The sequence below is a fragment of the Nymphaea colorata genome, chromosome 10 (assembly GCF_008831285.2).
Source record: "Nymphaea colorata isolate Beijing-Zhang1983 chromosome 10, ASM883128v2, whole genome shotgun sequence".
In the NCBI taxonomy this organism is placed as follows: Eukaryota; Viridiplantae; Streptophyta; class Magnoliopsida; order Nymphaeales; family Nymphaeaceae; genus Nymphaea; species Nymphaea colorata.
Genome location: NC_045147.1, coordinates 7,181,226 through 7,202,948, shown reverse-complemented (window position 1 = coordinate 7,202,948; position 21,723 = coordinate 7,181,226). Strand labels below are relative to the sequence as shown.

Sequence of the window (21,723 nt, the reverse complement as noted above, 5' to 3'; positions counted from 1 at the left end):
TGATCGGAACCTTCCCTAAATAAAGGGATTGGCGTATAAAGTGCTCCTTTCCTAGACTACTTAGAGGAGTCCATCCCCACAGTGAGGCAACTAGTGTGGGATGCAGTTACTGTGAGGCAACTAGTGTAGGATGCAGTTACTGCAGTAATGTAGTTGAGCTCAATGAAATGTGAGTCATGGCAGTGGTTACCCCAAACTATGTCAATATTCACGGTGGCTCAGTGTTTGGGACCATAAGTTGTGCAACAGTCCGCCCTAAATACACCGATGAGCTAGGTAGCATCATGTGATCTTACTCAAGCGGGTGCGCGTGTATGCATCTTAAAAATTCATGAGTTTCTAAATTGTCTATTTATTTATTTATTTATTTATTCATGCATTTATCTGCTTTGTTTATTATCACCGATGTGATTGGTTTTCGTTTGACTCAATTGAGTCTAATTTGTTGGAATGCCGAAGAAATCGGCAAACCAAATTTAGTGAACCTTTTGAACTACAACTCACCAGCACTGGAGTGAACTTGTTTCCAATAATGATACTCATTTATTATTTTAACAATCAATACAATACATGCACTCTACACTCAAACGATATATCGGAGATCTTGCAATGATTTTCATTGTACTCAGTGGCTGTGCTGATGCTATGACTATCTGCCTTAATTAGGTTCACTATGTAATGGATCATGCTCGTTGATCGAGCGGCTGAAGGGACGGGGGATTGCTAGGAAGTAATGTGACAATGTCATATACATTTTCCCTATGCAGTTTTGTTTGTACATACTTGTATAGTTTTATGGTGTTTGAATCTCAGACCTAAGAACCGTGGTTCTCCAACATATATATTGTAACGTTATTGGTTCTCCAACATATATATTGTAACGTTATTTGTTTTGGTAGATCGTGATCCAGATCCGGACCCGAAATCCATTGCATGAATTGCCCAACGCCGGCTCTCTCTTCGTCTCCGCTGATCGTTGGTTCTCTCCCCCTTAGTCTCCCGCTGATTCTTGTGACACAGAGAAGCAGGCAACGGAAGGTGTGGTAGCGGCGATGGAGGTGAAGGGTGTGGTGGCGGCGGTGTTACTCAGGTGAGCCCTCTCGACCTCTCTCTGTCTCTTCCTTCTTCTTTCTTCTTTCTTCTCCTCCTCCCTCTCTCACTGTTTCTGCTGTCTCCCCTCTCTGTCTGCACTATCTCCCTCCTGCACAACCCTCTCCCTCTCGTGTCGTCCCACTCCCTCTGCGCATGCTCTCTCTGCTCGAGCTCTCACCGTCTCTTTTGCCTCCTCCTCTCCCTCTCCCCATTTCCCGCTTGATTTCCCCTCTCTGTCTGTCTCTCCCCTCTGTCCGAACCTTCTCTGTCTGTCTCCCCTCTCTGTCGCACTCTCCTTACCACCAGCCTCCTCCCACTCCCATCCTCTCGTGTCCTCTCTCATACGTCTTCAGCATCCCTCACGGCTACCGTGGGCCGCTTCTAACGACATACCCCTCTCTTAAACACCCTTTTCACTGATTTTCACTCTTTTGTGGCTGTTGGATTTGATTGCAGCTTGGGGAAGCATCATTCCCCTCATACCAGTGAGTTGAAGGCTTGGGAGGTGACGGCAACAGTTAATTTTAGCCGTTTGAGGATCAACCGAACACTTGAGGTGGCTGCCGGGAGAACTGCAGCAGTTTGGATTCTAAGAGTGGGGCGAGCGAGGCTTAACCGATCCTAAATTGTCTAATATTTTCTGTTAGGGCATGTATAATTATTAATTGAGCATGCTAGACTTAAGATTCGATGATTTAGAATGCATGCTAGCGACTTTGCTTTTTGGGGAAGGTCTAAGACTATTTTGGAGGGACGAGGATCCGCGTGTATATCTATATCTTTAGCATGATGGGTTGATTTTCGAAGCGATTACGAAGTATGGTAGAGACTTTGATATTGTGGAGAAGGTGTAGGACCGCCGTTACGAACAGGTGGCGCATGCTATTGTCGATGTGTGTATCACGTTGTTAGTTGGGAAAGAGTATGTGAATTGGGTGTAATTATTAGGAAGGCGCCTCAACTAAGAAAGCAAGTGAGAAACGTATTAGTGATTGGTTAAATCGTAAGCTCAAAGCTTAAATCGTTTGGTCACAACCTCAAAGAGTTGGGAAGAAACCTATTGGAGGACTTTATGGGCCAATACTACCCATCGGCACCCTCTTGAGGCGATGACCCCTCAATCATTCTATTTCATACTTGTGTAGATTGTAAAGCAAAACGAGTAGAGAACTTATCGCTTGATTGTGTTTGTAGGTACACCGGGCACGTCGAGTAGACCTTGAGCGACACGATTCGAAGCTCGAGACGTTTTGGGTAATTTTGGCGACGGGTGTAGGTATGGCGGCATTCCAGGCAAATCCCTACCTGGGGCCAAATTTAGAATGTGTGCCCTTCAGAAACATTGGATCCTATGCTTGTGTTGTGATTGAACAAATGCATGCATGTGTTTGAATGATGATGTGACTAGTTTTGTTTTTAAAATTACTACGCAATTGCATGTGCATACTAGCAATGATAACTGCTTACGACATATGAGGTGGAGTATCGAGTCGAGCATCTCCTCGACCCTGTTTGTGCATTAGAAAGCATCATAGAATGATAATTGCATAGGACAGCTACGAGCCAATCACGAACCAAGACTACTCTCTGTGATTCGGCTAAGTTTGGAAAGATGCGATTGATGTGTTTGATTGATATGAATGTTGTGATATGCTTAGTATTTATTGTCGTGGGCATGATACAAACGAATGAATTTGGAGGGTAGTTGTACTTGTAAAGTTATGATGGCTAGCTAAAAATGTTGACTATATGTGTAGCCCTCGTGTGGAGGCATTTGGAGGTATGGGTGCACCCACGAAATAAACCAACCTCATGAGTTAGTCAGTCATGTTGTGAATGTGCTTTCATAAGGATAAGTAAGAAAGAATAATAGATGAGAGGCCAGTGGATCGTGGCAATGTGTTTGGGAGATGTCCCGCCTTCGCCACTGGTCTCTCCTGTTCGAAGCGCAGGCGGCGCAAGGCCCCGGGATATCGTTGTGTGATGTGCTTGGAGCGTTGGGCTCCCGCCTTCCCAATCTGAGTGTCCTAGGGAAGGCTGAACAACTCTCCTTAGAATTCACACATGCATGGATGATTGCTTAAGCTGCAGCGTAAATGGATCCATATTGTTTTGGGCCACCACGGGGGTTGTCTCCCGACTGTAGGTTGCCCGTGGTGTGCACGTGTCTGTGTTTGCACCCACATGAATTGTCAATTCACTAAAGCTAATGTAAATAAAAAAAATATGAACGAAGTGAATGTGAATGATGTGGATATGCATGAAGTGCATGTGACTATTGAATGTGTTATTTGTAGCCATTGAGTGACCTTTATATGTTGTGGCATATGTGAGGGGCTTCCAAGATAAGTCATGTGACTGTATGCTCCTATCCCGACATGATAGTGTTTGGTTATTGTATTTGTTATATCCCAGATTTGAACCCTTACCTTAGCGGGTTACAGATTTACCTTGTTTGTTGCCATACTGCGAAGGCTAAGCTTTCAATTGTTTTTCTTTTTCAGATTTTGGCGGACCCGGGGCAACAGGATGATCAGATGGCTCTACTCACATCCTATTGGGGAGGCTTTAGGTCTATTATAGTGTCGGCGCGTCATGTTTTGGCCTTATTGATGTTTTATTTTTATTAGGCATCAATGTTGTGATTTTTGGGCATTTTTATCATATGTATTATTGAAAAATATGATGTAATTTTTGTATGAACTGAATTTATCATATAATGAAAAATTGCCCTATTGTCTTTGATTAGCATAACTCCTTTCCTTTTTAATTGTTGTGTGGTCGCACCTCAATGTTTTATGTTTTAACAAAAAAAAATTTATTTGAGGGTGGTGTGACATATATAAAGTAATGTTTTTTAAATAATAGCTGTTTTTCATTAGCAACATTAACGGCTAGGACAGATGAGGTCGTGCGCTAATTACGCAGCCAAGTTATCTGCATGCAATAGACAGATCGGGCCTATGCCAACTGTAAGATTTTGGGTATCAAACTATAACCCACGATCAGTTTCAGCAAAGGAAAGGTTAAGAGAGAACAAGAAAAGAGAAATGAAAAAGGGAGGTGAGTATTTTCATTCTCACGCAGCCCATTCATATAATGATCCTTCTACACAATTTATAAGAATCTAGAATGAAACAATCACAATAATCTAGAGTCTAGAGTGAAGCAACACAATAATCTATAGTCTAGAAATAAAACAATTGCAAAAATTACAATCATAACCCTGCCTAGATAAATGTGATCAGACATAGTTAGACGTGTTGGATTTGGATCATATTAGATCCAACATTTTATCATCCTCCCTCAAGTTGTATATGATTTTGCTGTTAGCGTATGGGGATTGGGTCTGTTCAGACCCGATCCATTCTCCTTATATCCACACGCCTAAAGTTACTAGGCGGTGGCTCTCTTGTAATATTTTATAATTTTATGTACAAATCTGTCGTAACCTATTAGGGTTATTCTTTTAATTAAAAGATCAAGGAACGCAGGGCTGTGTTATGCCGGCTGCTCCCTTTCCTCCATCGCCTTCTTTCATCCTCTCCTCTCAATATATCTGTTTTGCATACGGAGAGACGAGTACTTTGTGAAGATTCAGAGCCAGGTTGCATCGTCCTCCGGTGAGTGATTTCAGTTTTATGTGATTAGCCCTAATCTGCCCTAAATTCTTTCTTTTCTGGCGTGGTCATCCCTCTTTTCAGTTTCTGCCCTAAATCTTGCGTGATTTGCCCTAATTGATTTGCCCTAATCGTTGTGCCCTAATTTTCTCATCGTTTTGCCCTAATTTCTGTCATTGCCCTAAATCAATTATGGATCAGCCGACTCCCTCTCTTCTATCTTCTAGCTTTCTCTCCCAACTTATTTCTCAAAAGCTGAATCATAGCAACTATTTGACTTAGAAACGTCAAATAGTCCCTTTTATTAAAAGTCATAGACTCTATGGGCATATCGATGGGACCACTCCAGCACCTCCTATGTATATTGACCGTGAAGTGAAGAAGACCGTAGTGGGAGATCAAGCTGCTGGGGCTGCGGCTGTGAGTGAAATCAGATTTGAATATGAAACCATTACTGAAAATAATCCTGAGTATGAAGTTTGGCTGGCTCACGACCAGTCCCTTGTTGCCTATATTACTTATACTTTGTCAGAGGAAGTATTAGGAGGTATTGATGATGATTTAACAGCCCTAGAGTTGTGGTCTACCCTTGCCACCACGTATTCTCAAGTATTCGAAGCACGTTTTCTGCAGTTAAGAAGGCAATTTCGGGACATCAAGCGTGGGACACGTACTGTCTTGGAATATTTGAATGAAATTAAAAGTGTAAGTGATCAACTTGCTGCCATTGGACATCCCGTCAGCGACAAGGACAAAGTGCAACAAGCCTTGAGTGGACTTGGAACAGATTTTGATATTTTTTGCACAGCCTTGGAAGTCCTACCTGTTCTTCCATCTTTCGAAGATCTCAAGGCTAAGTTATTCCAACACGAAGCTAGTCGTGTTCAGCGACAGAATTTGATTCCTTCCAAGAGTCACAATGTACTGATCACAGGGACACATGCATTGCAAGGGAATCGCACTCGTACTTGGATTCCTCAGGCAGGAATGGGAAGAGGGATTCTCCCAACACCACAGGGCATGAACACTAATTTTGCCACATCTAGAAGGGTTCCGACTTGTTTCTATTGCAACAAGAGGGGGCATGTAAAGTCAGAATGTTGGCACAATCCGCAGAACAAAAATAATCAGATTAGACGTGAGAACAAGGCAGCAGCAGGGTCAGCTTCATCATCATCTGGATCTAATGTTTCAGCAGACGTACAGCAACTCCTCATGACAGCCCTGTCTAAGCTTCATTTGAAACAAAACGAGTAAGGAGAATGGTATGTGGACTCTGAAGCAGCAGCTCATGTTACTGGTGACGCAGGTAATCTCTCTAGTGCTCTCCCTTATTTAGATAAAGGCTCAGTTGTCATGGGAGATGGTTCTCATCACACAATATCACACATTGGAAATGTACAAATTTCTATGGGCTCTTCTTTGATTCCATTAAAGAATGTTCTTGTTGTTCCAAGTGTCAAGAAAAATATTATTTCAGTGTCCAAGCTTATTGATGATACTCAATCCTCTGTTGAATTCACACCCTCTTCTGTTTATGTCAAGGATGCTTGAACCAAGAAGACATTCGCTGAGGGCACTCGCAAAGGAGATATGTATGTCCTTGAAGGAGCTCCACAGATGTCAAAACCTCACCCTTCTGATTCATGTTTTCCAAGTCATAGTGAAGTCAATGTCACAGAGTATAATAAGTCATCCATTTGGCATGGTCGGTTAGCTCATTGTAGTCAATCTTTTGTTCGAAACCTTGTTGCAGACGGGCTCTTAGATAAGTCCAGTCTGAGTTCTGTCAGTGAGTCCAGCACGTGCTCGAGTTGTCATATCTGTAAGAGTCATGTCCTTCCCTTTCAATTAATAAATAAAAGAGCTTCAAAGGTTTTTGACACCCTATATTCTGATGTTTGGGGGCCTGCTCCAGTTCCTTCTTCTTCTGGGAGTAGATACTATGTCATTTTTGTTGATTCATATTCCCGATATACTTGGATCCATTTCATGAAACACAAATCAGAAGTTTTTCGCTTATTCACTCAATTTCATGCCTTGGTTCGAAATAAATACTCCAGTAATATTGTGCATTTTCAATGTGATGGTGGTGGTGAATTTATTTCTAATGAATTTACTGAGTACTTACTAGATAATGGGATCACTAGACAAATTTCATGTCCGCATACACCTCAGCAAAACGGAATTGCTGAAAAGAAACATAGGCATATTGTTGAAAGTGCACTCAGCATGATGCATGAAACAGACTTACCTATGACGTTGTGGACCAAGGCTTTCCATACGGCTGTACATGTTATAAATCGATTGCCATTGGCTTTGCTTGATGGAAAATCACCATTTTTTCTTTTACACCAAGAACAGCCACGTTATGAGGAGTTGCGTGTTTTTGGATGTGTGTGCTATGTGCATGTTGATGTTTCCTTGCGAAACAAATTTCAAGATCGTGCTGTTTTATGTAGATTTATAGGGTATGCAGAAAATTACAAGGGTTATAGGTGTTACAACCTTAAAACTGGGCGTGTACATATTTCACGGCATGTTGTCTTTGATGAAAACAGGTTACAGGATCCCAAGGCTACTTCTGTGACACTCAAGGACAAAAATGAAGTTTATGATGCTTGGCTTCATGCTGAAATCTTAAGACAAGGGGCAGAAATGTTGACTGAGCACAATGAGCAAGTTGTTAATGAGCCCGAGACATCTGTAAGTAGTTCCTTGAGCAGCACTAATTCCTTGGACAGCATGCCTTCATCTTCTCAGCCCAATGAGCCACCTATACATAATCGGTTCTCAGGCCTGGTGTATTCTAGGCGATCAGTTCCTACTGCAGTTCCACGCCAACCACAACGCGTGCGACATCCTATTCATAGATGGGTGAGCTATAACAATTTTTCTTTGGATTTTCAGCTGTTTATGACAGAAGTCAGCAAAAAGGTGAAACCAACATCTTATCACAATGCGAGTAAGGAAAAATGTTGGGTTGAAGCTATGAATGAAGAAATGGCAGCCTTGCATGAATGTCAGACTTGGCAGATTGTCCCCTGTCCAGCTGATAAGAATGTTGTGGGATCCAAATGGGTTTATAAACTGAAATATAAACCAGATGGTAGCATTGATCGGTATAAAGCACGACTTGTGGCGCGCGGTTTCACTCAGCAATATGGGGAAGATTATGATGAAACATTTAGTCCAGTCATCAAGATGGGAACAATCCGTGTGATTATTTCTCTTGCAGTCTCGTATGGATGGCCTCTCTATCAGTTAGATGTCAAAAATGCTTTTCTTCATGGAATTCTTAAGGAAGAGGTATACATGGAGCAACCTCCCGGCTACACTACTCATGATTCTCAAAAATGGGTTTGCAAATTACAGAAGTCTCTATATGGGTTGAAGCAAGCTTCTAGGTCATGGTTTGATCGTTTTTCTCATCATATACAACAAGTTGGTTTTCTCTGAAGCTCTCTCGATCACTTTTTGTTTATCTATCGCACTGGAGAAGCTATCACCTGGTTACTTATCTATGTTGATGATATTGTTATAACTGGGAATTCTTCTTCACATATATCTTATGTTAAAGGTATGTTGAAGCAAGAATTCAAGATGAAGGATCTGGGAGAATTACGATATTTTTTGGGTGTTGAACTTGATAGGACAAATGATAGTTTGACTCTTACACAGCACAAGTATACCCTTGATGTTTTGGACAGGGCAGGTATGACTAATTGCAAACCCATCACTACCCCAGTGTTTTGAATACTAAATTGACTGCATCTGATGGAACTGCTGCATATTCCAATCTCACATTCTATCGCAGCATTGTTGGTATGTTACAATACCTTACCTTTACTCGCCCAGACATGGTATATGCTGTAAATCAGATCTCTCAGTTCATGCATGCACCCACTGAAGGACATATGGATGTCGCTAAGCGGATCCTACGGTATCTCAAAGCTACTCTTGGAGATGGACTAGTCTACACCAAATGTTCCAATGTTTCTCTTGGACATAGCATATATACATATACTGACACCGACTGGGCAGGCGATCCCGATGACCGACGATCAGTTTCAGGTTTCTGTCTCTTTCTTGATTCTAATCTCATTTGTTGGAGCAGTAAAAAGCAGCGTGCTGTTGCACGATCTAGCACTGAGGCAGAGTATAGAGCAATGGCTGCAGGGACGGCTGAAGCGTCATAGTTACGTCATTTACTTGGGAAGCTCAATCTTCCTATTGTTCGGTCATCATTACTATGTGACAATCAAAGTGCGATAACTTGGAATTTGTCAAGGTGCGTCGGAAAGAAAGTATGTCAATTGAGTTGGACTTGAAGAAGACTATAAGAAATAAAGACTTTCCTTGAAGGCATACATATTTCTTTGTTGTTCCCCTTTAGCGAATTTTTTCTTCATCAGAAGATCCTTGACATACACAAAGGAAGAAGTAAATTCAACAGATAAGTTTTTATCATCTATGAATTTAGAAATGGAAATAATGTTCTTTTTGATATTTGGAGCAAAGGCAACATTTGACAAAGATAGTGGAAATGGTAATTTGGAAAAGAAATTTGTGCATTCCCAACATGTGTGATAGGATGAAAACTTCTATCACCTGTAACTACTAGAATAAGGAAAAAGATCATGTAACTTACCAGCATTTCCAGTTACATGAATAGCAGCACCTGAATCCACATACCATTCGCCTTAATCATTTTGTTTCATCGTCATCTTGGAGAGAGCAGTCATTAATATTTGTTGCAAAGCGGCTAGTGGGAGTTTGACATTCTGTTCAAGTTCAGGTTTATTGCCTCTATTTTGTGGGTTGAACCAACAATTCACTTTCATGTGACCCTTCTTGTTACATTGGAAACACGTTGGCACTTTCTTTGTTGTATTGGTCTGAAATCTTCCTATAACACTCGGTGTTGGCAGAATACCTCGGCCATTTTGTCCAATATGCGCACGATTCATGCCTCCTTGATGAGCCATGTTTCCTTTTTTATGGCCTACAGCAGCTTCAATCAATGTTGTAGAATGCGTATCGTAAGCCGTATCAGTCAAGCTTTAAGATACGTTGTATCATAAAATATCATAACGTATCGTAACCGTATCGTAAATTTTTTAAAAAAATTATTAATAAATCAGAAAAAATTAAAAAAAAAAATTCCTTCTGTTGCTTCAGCTTCAAGGTTGAAGCATTCAAGATCTTCATCATCAAATATTGTAGTTGGTTCTTCCCCAATCCATGGCTCTAGATCGTCAAAATTTTCCAAGCTGATAGGATCGAACTGAGATGTGTGCTTCCTTGCTAATGATTTTTCTAATTGTCTACGTTAAATAAGAGAAAACTTGTTAATATATAATTTCATATAAATATATTGTACAAAAAATGTAAACATTAAGCTATATACCTACATTACCTTTGTTTCAACCTCATATTATATCGAACAAAGACAAGGTCATTCAACCTTTTATGTTCGAGCCTATTCCTTTTTTTGCTATAGATATGTTGGAACACACTCCAGTTCCTTTCGCATCCATTAGCACTGTATGTCTGGCTGAGAACTTTGATTGCAAAACGTGCTAGGTTTGGACAATCAAACCCATACCTATTCCACCACAAATCTAAACAAAAATATAACAAATCAATGTGAAAGTTTTAAGAGAATCAAATGTAACAAATGCAAAGTAAATTAAAAATTTCTATGTATTTACCTGGACGCATCGTTGTCCTGGCTCGAACTGCGGCAAGTAGTCCCATGTTCCGAAAACAACTATCATATAGATCCAACTCATTGTGCACAGCATCTTGTTCTGTAGAATCTTCCACTAACACATTAATACAATCTAACAAACCATGCATGACTTCTCTATCCTTCTTAAATGTAGGAGAAAATCTAATTGCAGGATTTAGATAATAAGCTGCTGCATGAAGAGGTTGATGAAGCTGTCCAGTCCACCTTTTATCTATAATCTTCCATATGGGCATATATAACTTTTACTTTTCCTTTAAGTTGTCTCGAATTGCCTCTTTTGCTTTGTCCATAGCCTCATATAAGTACCCTATGGAAGGTCTGTCCTCACTGTCAGCCAACCTGAGAACCTTAACTAATGGAACACAAACCTTCAATAGCTTCAGACATGATTCCCAAAATACGTTATTGAATATAATATCCACAACTAAAGAAGCATTTCTTTTATGAGCATGTGGATATGCAGCCCATTCTTCACTAGCAAACATTTGCCTCAAAGAAGTTCTTTGTTTCACCACACTCTACACAGTCAATACATTTGTGGCAAATCTAGTTTGTGCAGGTCGTATTAATTCAACTCATTTTATAAACTTTCTCATCAAACTCAATACATATGCATGATTATAGATAAATTTTGTTACCTCTTGACATTGGTCAATGGTTGATTTCATATCATGCATCTCATTAAAATCTTGAAGCATTAGATTAACACAATGAGTGGCACATGGACTCCAAAAAAATGTTCTATACTTTTGAAATAACAAATCTCCTGCAGCTCTATAATTTGCAGCATTATCTGTAATAAATTGTACAATGTTTGCAGGTCCAACTTCTTGTACGACATTATCAAAAACATTGAACAAAATCTCAGCAGTCTTAGGAACATTAGACAAGTCAAGAGATTTGAAGAACATTGTACCTTTAGGCAATAAACAAGAAAATTTACAAGTGTTCTTGACCTTGTATCAGTCCATCCATCTGACATAATGGAACAACCTGTTTCCTTCCAACATAATTTCAACTCATCGCAATGTTCAGACACTTCTTTGACCGTATCCTGAAGAATTTTGCCCATCAACTGATGATATGATGGCATTTTGAATCTAGGGCCTATAGAAGCCAGTTGCATCTGTCATGGCTTGGAATTGAAAAGAATTAGTTGCATTAAAAGGAATACATGCATCATAAAACCATTTTCCTACCATCTTTTGTGCATGATATAGCATATCTTTAGATGTCATAGCAGCACCAATCTGCGGCTGACCACCTGGGCTAGTATATGAAAGGAAAAAACTCTTAATAGAACCAACATTAGACCTACCAGTAAGAACTCTACCACTAGGTGGTCGCATACCACGCCTGGCCCTAATATCTGTTGTGCCTCTTCTCTTCCTTCCCGTTATGCCAGATCGACCTCCTTCATACATGATCCCTTTTCCTCTACGATCTCTACCTCTTGAGGTCTCCAAATCTGTTCTTAGACTGTTATCATCTTCATCATCACATTCATAAGCTTCTTCCTCTTCTTCTTCATCTTCCAAAGGCTCATTATAGCCTACATCTGCCTCTTCAATTTCTTTTTGTATCCTCTTTTGACATAAAGCATGAAGCATGTATAAACATTGCTGACGCACAAATGGAGGCAAAGGTTTGTTTGGTCCTCCAACACAAGGAGACACATCTTTGGAGGTCCCTGCCAAATGGTGTTTCATTATACTAATCCCTCATGAAAATGTATTCCCAAAAAAAGAACTTTGTATCTACTTCCTTTTCGTGTTTAGTCGTGTATGGCATTAGAGCGTTACACCTTGTCCAGATAACTAGCATATCGAATGGAGAACATCTTGAAAAGAGGAGCAGCAACAATCTTCTAAGAGCAACATAAAAGGACTGTAACAAGCCGATCTTCAAGACACACTAAGCTGAGCCCAAATGAAGAAGCTTTCAATTCAGCAACAAAGGCTCTTCAAAAGCAAACAGAAGGCGGACAGGAACTCCCATAGGAAAACCACCAATAGTTGGTGAACATGAACAGTCTCCAAGGCAGCAACAAGCTCTAAATTTTCACGGCGCCTACAAATTGGAAACAAAACAAGACTGCAAATAGCCTAGCTCTGATACAATGTAAACCAGGGCTCAAAATACTTGACGCAAACCAGATTGCACAATCTTGAAGAGAAACAGAACTGAAGCCAGGTACCTCTTTGAATAAACTGAAATATATTCACAAAGAGAAATATAGAACCTGCCAGTCAGGCCACATAATACATAGAACCCAGGTCCCTTATTCAGAAAGAAATTACAAAAGAGAAAAGCCAAGGGCAGAACTAGCTGTCGGACCAGCTCCAACAGCTAGAAAACTAGCCCGTGGGACCAGCCAACAGCTAGTTGAACAGAGCAGCAAGAAAACAGAAAAAAAAAAGTAAACGGGAAGACTAAAATACAAAAAATAAATGACAAAATACAAGGTAATCATATGCACAAGATATACATATACATATATACCACATTTATATATAACAATCCCCAAAATGGAAACATATGCGTCAGCAGTGACATAGGTATAGTAAATGTAACATATGATAATGTATATTGATACATATGTTTGTGTATGTTTGTGCCTCCCTACATATATACATACACACGCACACACAGGAACTTATATATAATCTAATACATCCTACCACATGAATATATGCATACAGTAAGTTGGCAACTTGTTCTGCCAATTCATAACCAATGCAGCCGAACTACCGAATTGGCCAATTCACTGAATCAGCTGCTTCATTGGATTGCAGCCTTGTTGTCTCTGTTCAGTTTACATATTTTGATAATACTGGTATATCTGCAGTTATATACTTATTGTTGTAATTACAATGATGAGATTTATAATATCAGTTTTTATCATTATAGTCACAGTTACAGATGTATATAGGGGTGCCATTTTTTTAATAGTTTTAATATTTTTCTTTTTTAATCATTATTTTATATTTTTTCCTTTCACTTTTTAAAAGATGCATATAGTAAATTGGTAATATTTTCTGGCTATTCATAACCTATTCCGCTGCATCACTGAATTAACCGACTCATTGAATTGGCAGTCTCATCTATCTGGTTCAATTTCAATTTTGAGAACATCGGTATATAAGCATTTATATACACATTATTATCATTCAACTTTTAAACTTTAATTGTTCAGATTTATTAAATTTATTTTCTTTGACTCTTAGTTATGTTTATTATAATGTTATGGAATGTTTAAAACTTTAGTGTGAGTGTTTTTTTTTTTGTTGTTCTATAAGTTGATAACTGTTGATTTTCTATTCAGGAACTTTCCATATTTCTTGTTATTTTTTAAAAATCACATTGCATTCCATTGGTTCACTTTTTCTTTGTGAGACAGCTTATTGTGCCTAATCTCACCTAGGCTCTAAGCTCAACCCACACGCCATAGCCCATCAGACAACTAAGTCATTTTCTCTCCTCTTTCCCCTCTGTTGCCTCTTTCCCTCTCCTCTCTTGTTCCCCTCTCCTCTCGCTCTCTCCTTCCTCTCTTCTCTCGCTGCCTCTCCTCTCTCGCTCTCGTCTCTCTTTCTCGCCCCTTCCTCTCTACGAAGCCATCATCCTCCCTGTGTCGAAGCCGGCGATCTTCCTCTTCCTCCTTCACGCCAGGTATGGTGGCCTTGCTTCTCCCCACTCTCCCTCTGTTTCTGCTATACGGTGCCCTAATCCCCTTTCTCTTTTCTCTCTCTGCAGGGTTGGCTGAAAGAAGCTGCATTTCCAACTGGCGGTAGGTCGAGCCACCAAACAGATCCATCTCTCCAGGTGAGTCCCTATTACTACCTCTTTCCCCAATCTACCGGCCATAGAATGAAAAGGTGTTCATGGTTGTAGCTTTCCTGTTGGCTTGTTTATTTGATTAGTGGTTCACTTTAATTGGATAAATTTGCTTCTTGTTCGTTTTTATCAGCATGTTGCGTTTCTCTCTCGTTCTCCCTTTCTTTTCTTCTCTATCGTTTTCCATGATGATTTAGATCGGTGGCACTTGTGGCAGTTAGATCTGATAACTTTTTTGGTCTTCTTAAGCTTACTACATTTATTAATGAACTTTGTGGAATCCTTCACGATGAGGTTTATGTTGTCCGTTCTAAGAAATTGATGACCTCTTTATGATTTCGTGACACCATTTTAGTTTGGATATCCTAGTTTTTGCTATTTGTTGTTTCCCCATTATATTGCGGCTTGTTTGCAATTTAATTTAGTCTTTTATTGTTGAATGACTAATTTACATTTGCCTTTCACAGTTATGTTTCACCTCTATCACCAATTTTTTTCACAATTGAAAGGAAAAAATGGAGCAGCCTCCATGATCTCCTAAAGCCAACTGAAAGTATTATATTATAAGAAAAAAATTTCCCTGCCCATCAGCATCATGTAGTATCCCTGAATATTTGCTACTCTTTTGCAAAATTTCATCCAGCATTGATAGGGCTAACTGGTTCAGTGGACGAGATAAAGGGGATCTGATTATCTTGTTGATCATTCCATTGTCATGTATGTTTTCTCCAAAATTTTTATTCAACTTGTTGTAATGTTTGTGTCTTACTTACATTTGTTCTACAATTATGCCCATAATAGGATTGTTCCTCATGTGATTTCAAATATAACTAAATATTGTTAACATTAGCTATAGGTGACTTCATCTTTATTCCTCTGTTTTTTAGCTTAATAGATCTGATATCTTTGGTCTTTATCAGCCAAGGCTTCCAATGAATTTGGGGAAGTTTTGTTGGAATGCGGTTAATCTCAAGTGTTTCTGATATCTGAAAACTCTAGTTGTGAAGAAATATTGTAGAAAGCATTACCATGGAAGACAGCGGTCCAGCAAGGGAAAATCTTACGTGGACTGAACCACAAATGGACTACTTAGTCCAGCTTCTTGTGGAGCAATCACGCATGCCTGGAATGAAATCTGGTGGAGGTTTGAAGTCTAAAGCATATCCAGCAATTGAAAAAAGCATGATGGACAGATTCGGTCCGGAATTCAGTAAAGACAAAATAAAAAACAAATTGAAGTGTAACTGTGTTATGGTTCTAACTTATAGTTGGTCAACTACATTGAACTCGTGGATGTTATGGATTTCTTTTGTAATTATTTGTGGATGGTATGAAATCATGTTACTTGTTTTTGTAGCCTTAATTTTTTAGGTACTGCATGTTTTGTTTGTTGTTTTGGAAGATCATCTTCCAATTTGTTCCTCCGTGAAATTGGAGAACAAAAAAAAAAACAACTACTAACGGTCCTGAAAAAAGTCTCTCATATATTTTACCATGTGTATCAGACAGAATTAATTTTACCCTACAAAAAACTACCATCTGCATCAAACAGGGTTAATTTTACCATGCAAAAAACTACCCTGTCATCAAACAGGGCCTCAGATTGGAAAAGGGAGAAATTTCATCCTGTATTTTTTTCCAGCATTTTTTTTCATGGTAAATTTACCACGTTAAATTCTTCTCTGCCATCAAACGGGGCCTTAAGAAAAATTTTCAAAAACACCCATAATGTTTTGGCAATAACGAAAAACAACTTAAGGTATCAATATTGCTTAGAATGCACCTGAGTTCTTCCATAATTAAGCAAAAAAGTATCAATAGTTGTGCTCCATCAAGCTTGCTGTAATATAGATTAAGTACAAAAGTTTTATTCACAGAGAAATAGAAATAGAGACCAATCTTTATTTTTTGCAATACTTTAACAATGGAAAAGAACAAAGGAAGAATCCAGTGAATTGCCGACTACAAAAGTTGAACACACCCAAAAGAAATAGTGAAGGTAAGAACCGAATAGCCAACACAGTGATACGCACTTTAGGGCATATTAGTTATCTTGGCTTATTAAGTCTACTTGGGTTGAAACTGAGGTTTCAATGACCAACATGTTTTTCTTGGTTAACATTTAGAAACTTAAGTGTTCTTCTAGCCATCTTGGAACCTTAGATATGTATTCATGATCATCTTGTAATCTTAGATATGTGTTTTATTATTTCAGCACAATTTTGATCTGTCACTTAAATTTTAAAATTTAAATGTATGCTTTCTTGTTCTTCAATAGTTTTATATCCCAATATTTATATAGTTTTTATTTCACATTCATAACTTTTCTGTTATTTTCCATATTTTAATATTGTAAACACTGAGATTCCCTAGATTTATCAAAAGCACAAGGATACTACATCGAGACCTTGCTAGCTGTCTTAGTTGGTAAGAAAAAATCTAACTAATATTTAGAACTACAAGGATGTCCGAACGTAGGAAAAAATGTCCTAAGTCAAAAATCCAAATGCCATCTTAAGGAGTCATTTACTCACCTCGCCATGCAGTGGTTCTCCTAAAACACTCGGATATGTTAAAGGTGCTGCCCTCAAGTTAATCATTGATTCTCCAGAGATAATTGGATAAAACTGAGACAAATTTCTGTTAGTTGCAAAAGATGGGCAGTGTAAGTGCTGATCCAACATTTGCATGTGCATAGCAACCATATCTCGCCTTCTGTGAATCTCCAAAATCATGGTAAACAATGCCTCGTCGTCAGGAATATTATGCAAGAATTGCAGGTCACTCCTGAGTAACTCGTAGAATGGTACACGACATTTGTCTTCCTCAACCAATAGCCATATTACATCCAAACAGCCACGTATCCAGTCTGATATAACTTTCTCAGGTTTACAAGTATGTGTGTCATCAAAATCCTCCACACCACTATATTGTTGTTGTTCCCAACTAACCAACCAATTCATCATGTGTGAAAAGGTATCAGCATAAGTAACAGGCTTCAGGTTGCACTCAATGCCTTCCAAAATAATTTTGCAGGATAACTGCCTTGTCCAATTTACTCCAACACCTTTTACCAAGGAACTAGACTTCAAGGTTATCGGTTGGTTAGGGTAAGACATTTCAGAAGGTTTCACCGGCGAATGACCAATGCTAGCTAATGGGTCAAGTGAGCCCTGACCAGGAGATGCAATGGCATGAACTGGGGATAAAGGAGAAGCTGAATTAGAAGGCTGAAAATTAGAAGAACTAGAAATCGTAATTGAAGAAGCTGTGATGCAAGATGCTCCAGAGACAGAAGATAGCACATTATTTACAGATTGAGTCCCTAGTCCAACTGGAACTTCTGACACTGAAATAGAGGAGAGCAGTGCTGGCAGGAACTTATCCCAGTTTATGTAATCTATGGAGCACAAGCTCCTAACTGCAAAAAGAAGAAATTCAGCATGAGGTGCATGGCTGCTGCAATGCATAACCAGGGTAGCAAGTACAGACTCTGTTGCTGCGCGTAACTGGTCCTTGTCCTGCCACACAAAAGCACCAACGTCAGCCAGCAATGAGCTCAAACATGTGCCCATGTTCAAAGAAATAGCAATTGACTACACACATGATTCTTATGGTTTGAAGCATAGTCACTATCTATGTAACATGGTAGATCAATGTTGGAGGAGTATTCGTACCGGTCGGAAGCAACACTGGTATAGGTATGGGTATGTCGTCGGACACAGCTTGGTACAGGTCAAGACGTACCGGGCACAGTCAATGTACCCGGGTTTGTGTCCGTCCAAAAACAGACTCAGCCACCATTGACCGAGTCCATTTTCATCCAAAAATTAGGGTTTTTTTTGTTTTTGTATTTCCTTTCAAAAACACCTGTCGAGGCTCTATTTCGTTTTTCTCTGCCACTGTTTGCTGAGAAAGGACTCCAGCAACCTCCTGCGACCTCTTGTGGAAACGATTTGGGCGAACATTGGTTGATTTGGGCAATATTTCTTATGGTGACCTCTAGCGACCTCCGGTGACCTTCCTGCATCAACCATTTTTCTTTCTATTGTTGTTCTTAGTAGTAGTTTTGTTTTTCTTCTTCTACTGGTCTATCATTTTTAATCTTTTCTTCTGCATCAACCATTTTTCTTTCTATTGTTGTTCTTAGTAGTAGTTTTGTTTTTCTTCTTCTACTGGTCTATCATTTTTAATCTTTTCTTTTTCTTCTTTGAAAATCATATTGTCTGCACTTTCTGTATTTGGTGCCTAAATCCTGTATTTTTTGTAACTGAGCCATTCCAATTCAGCATTTAGCGCTTAGGTTCTAGTTCCACAATGCTGAACATTGTTTTGGATGTGAAAATTCGACTGTCTAAGCCCTCTAGGGGGCTGCTCGGTTGTCCGTATGTTTAAAATTTTTTCATAGGTTTCTTAAACATACTGCTGCAAGAGCCGTTGATATATGTTTCCTATGTTGTTAGGTGAGTGGCGCATAGGCTCGAGTTTCGAGAATGGATTTCCCAAGAACGGACCAGATTGTGAAGTGTTCCTCACTCGGGCTACTACGAGGAGCCCATCCCTACATAGAGTATGGGATCTGATGCTGCAGCAGCTATACCTGAGCGCAGCTTCGTTGAGACTTGAGAGTAACAGCAAGATTACCCAAGCTCTACTTTTCCCGATGACTCATTTGTTGTGTGTTATGATTGTAAGTTGTGCAACGGTCTTGTGGAGCCCTACAATCGTTTCCAAATCTATGTCTTCACTCAGTGCTCAGGGTTATGTGTTTGAATACGCACTTATGTTGTGTTAACTATTTATTGTTCAAATGAAATACCTGGTGTGTTGGCATTTGTGTTGTTGTACCTATGTTATTTGTGTCTGAGCAGATGATGTATGTGTCAGCCTCAAGGAAATATTATTCATAGTTACCTCTGACGCTTATTGTTATTTGGTTTTAGGTACTCACCCTAAGGAGGGCAGCGCCTCGAGATCATGATGTTGTCGAGATAGAGGGTAATCCTTGGGCAATGTGATTGACGCTAATCCTTATCCCGTTTTTTGTTATTGCCATGTTTTGGTGTACATATAGGCTTACAAGGTGATGCCCTTCTGTATAGTTATTGTCCTACGATTTATCTTTTGGCTAGGAGCTATTATTATACATGCTACGTGTGTTTTGCACAGTACACATATTGACCCATCACTTTGATAGAACGATGTGCCAATTACGTTGGCCGCTTTTATATTGTGACATAGGACAGGTCACACTATTTGCCAATTACGAAGGTAAATATGATACACTATGCATGCATCACACATGTTGCACCATGTTTGTACAAAAATGTATGGTTATGTGTATCATCGTTGTACGATAATATCTGTTTTTGTGACTGTGTGAAGCATTTTGAAGTGCGTTGATTAATCCAGCATGAATTTTTAGCTTCATTAGTATAATGGCAATGTTATTTGTTTAGCAACAATGAGCAAATGTGCTAACATGTTTAAGACAAGCAGATTGTTGTGCCCTTTGATTAATTCCATAACTTTTGCCCATAAAAAAAAAAAAGAAACATAATCCAAGTTAATGCATGCAGATGCTTTTCTCAAATGATGGATGCAATAAAAGCCTACATTGCTTTACATATGCAATTGAAAAGCAATTGATAGATATGCATCAGCACTTACTGGAAATTGTGCTTGAAGTTGCTCAAAGTCCAAAAGAAACTGCTCATTTGAAGGAGGAAGCTCACGGTGGATAGCAGTTATCCGCTTCTGCATTTTATTCCTAAAATAAAAGTGTCGCTCTGTTAGTAATACACAACAAGGAACTTCTATATTCAAGATATCTTAGTTGGCAACAAGATAAACACAAGGAGTATGCCCATTGAAACATCTCAGCATGATGAATTTTTAGAATTCCTCTTTTTTTTTTCCATTCTTGCTGATATGTATATTTCTTTTTAAATAAGATATACTATTTAATTAATTTTGAGACATAGACCAGTACATGCTTTTCAAACTTGATTTTTACACAGCTAGACTAATCAGAATTATTTGAAATCATGGCTCCCATTCGAACAATCAAATATGATTCCTTGGTTACTTAGCACGACAGAGGAAACTTAACATAAGAAGTACTACATGGATTGCGGATGCAACTGATCTACCAGGGTCTAGGATGCAACTTGTCGGTCATATAAAATAGTATTGTAAAATAAAATAATAAAATTCATAATTTTCTAAAAATATTAAAATTTTTGTGCTACTTTCTACCGTTTTGTAATAAATGGAAGCACAAAGAGTTTGATGCATGCGTCATCATTGGCCCCATGAAACCCTTGAGCCTAATCTCAGCGCAAGAAGACTCACAACCATGGCAAACTTTCCAACGGCTACATTAAATACATGGAACTGCAGGTGCGGCAACACTCTGCATCCCGTTAATCAGCCGTATGGACACCACCGCGCTTATTTTCGACATTCTTTGCCCCAACAACATTCTAAGTCGCCCTCTAATACAAATAACCTTTCCTGTTTGCTTGTGCGTGTGTTTGGGGGGTAGGGTGGTGGAGGAGGGCAGCAATGGTACAAGAATACAAGAAAAAGATTACGGCCAGGTGGGAACAGAAGAAAACTAATATCCGTAGTTATGAAATTGTTCGTAGCATATGATTACCATTACTTATAAAAGGCGCACATTATTGACGAATAAGCATTTAGCAATGGGGGTCGTGTAACTTACGGGGTTTCGCGATAAGAATCGTCGCCTTTGCACTTCGGAATCCTCTGCAGGCGATAAAGTAACGAACAAAAATGAGCCATGGGCAGTGTGTCTACACGCGGAGGTGTGTGTGTGTGTGTGTGTGTGTGTGAGAGAGAGAGAGAGAGAGGGGGGGGAGGGAGGTACCCCCAAGTAGAGATTGAAGATGTCAAGGACGGCTGCCTGAGCAGGTTGGAATTGGTCGGCTTTTGGGGCCCCTCCGCAACTCAACTCCATCCTCCAACCCTCCTCCTCCTCGCTTCCGCGGCCGCGCCAACGCCAGAGAGAGATAGAGAGACGGCAGATTTAACGTTCAAACCTCTTTCAACAACTCCATGGCTGACCAACCGCGGCAACCCAGTCTTGAGGGCTGTCCATTCCCATTGCCCGACCCGAACATTGGTATCGACCAACTGTAGCTAGGTATGTTTCTCGCAGCTGATTTGGATGGATATTTTTTGTTAAATTCAGCATATGCTTTTTTTCTTTGATTTCATTATAATTTTATTAATCTTAAATGCCCTTACGTAGCCTTCCAATCATTTTATCAATTTCTATCAATATCTCGCAAAATAATGACTTGGTTTCAACATAGCTTCTAATTGGGAAACATCAAATATAATTTTATTTGAGTTCTATGAACGCTTCTCGTTAATTTGGTCTAAACTCTTTGTTCC

At 39.4% G+C, this 21,723-nt stretch overlaps 1 protein-coding gene across 3 annotated transcripts in view; it reads right to left on the bottom strand.

The window, feature by feature from the left end:
- The window catches only part of LOC116262992 (mediator of RNA polymerase II transcription subunit 23), a 134,875-nt gene extending 113,484 nt beyond the window's left edge, over positions 1–21,391 (bottom strand). The window contains exons 1-4 of one of the 3 annotated variants that reach the window (XR_004174549.2): positions 21,194–21,391; positions 21,029–21,072; positions 19,972–20,071; positions 16,836–17,822 (exon numbers count right to left, since the gene is read on the bottom strand). Coding sequence is in view for 2 of the 3 variants with exons in the window: in XM_031642550.2 (XP_031498410.1) it covers positions 16,836–17,822; positions 19,972–20,071; positions 21,029–21,072; positions 21,194–21,283 (1,221 nt within the window). In the remaining variant the exon portion in view is untranslated. The remainder of the gene's footprint in view (positions 1–16,835; positions 17,823–19,971; positions 20,072–21,028; positions 21,073–21,193) is intronic. The other 2 variants (XM_031642550.2, XM_050079825.1) reach the window with 2 other exon arrangements.
- Positions 21,392–21,723: the final 332 nt, after the last annotated feature.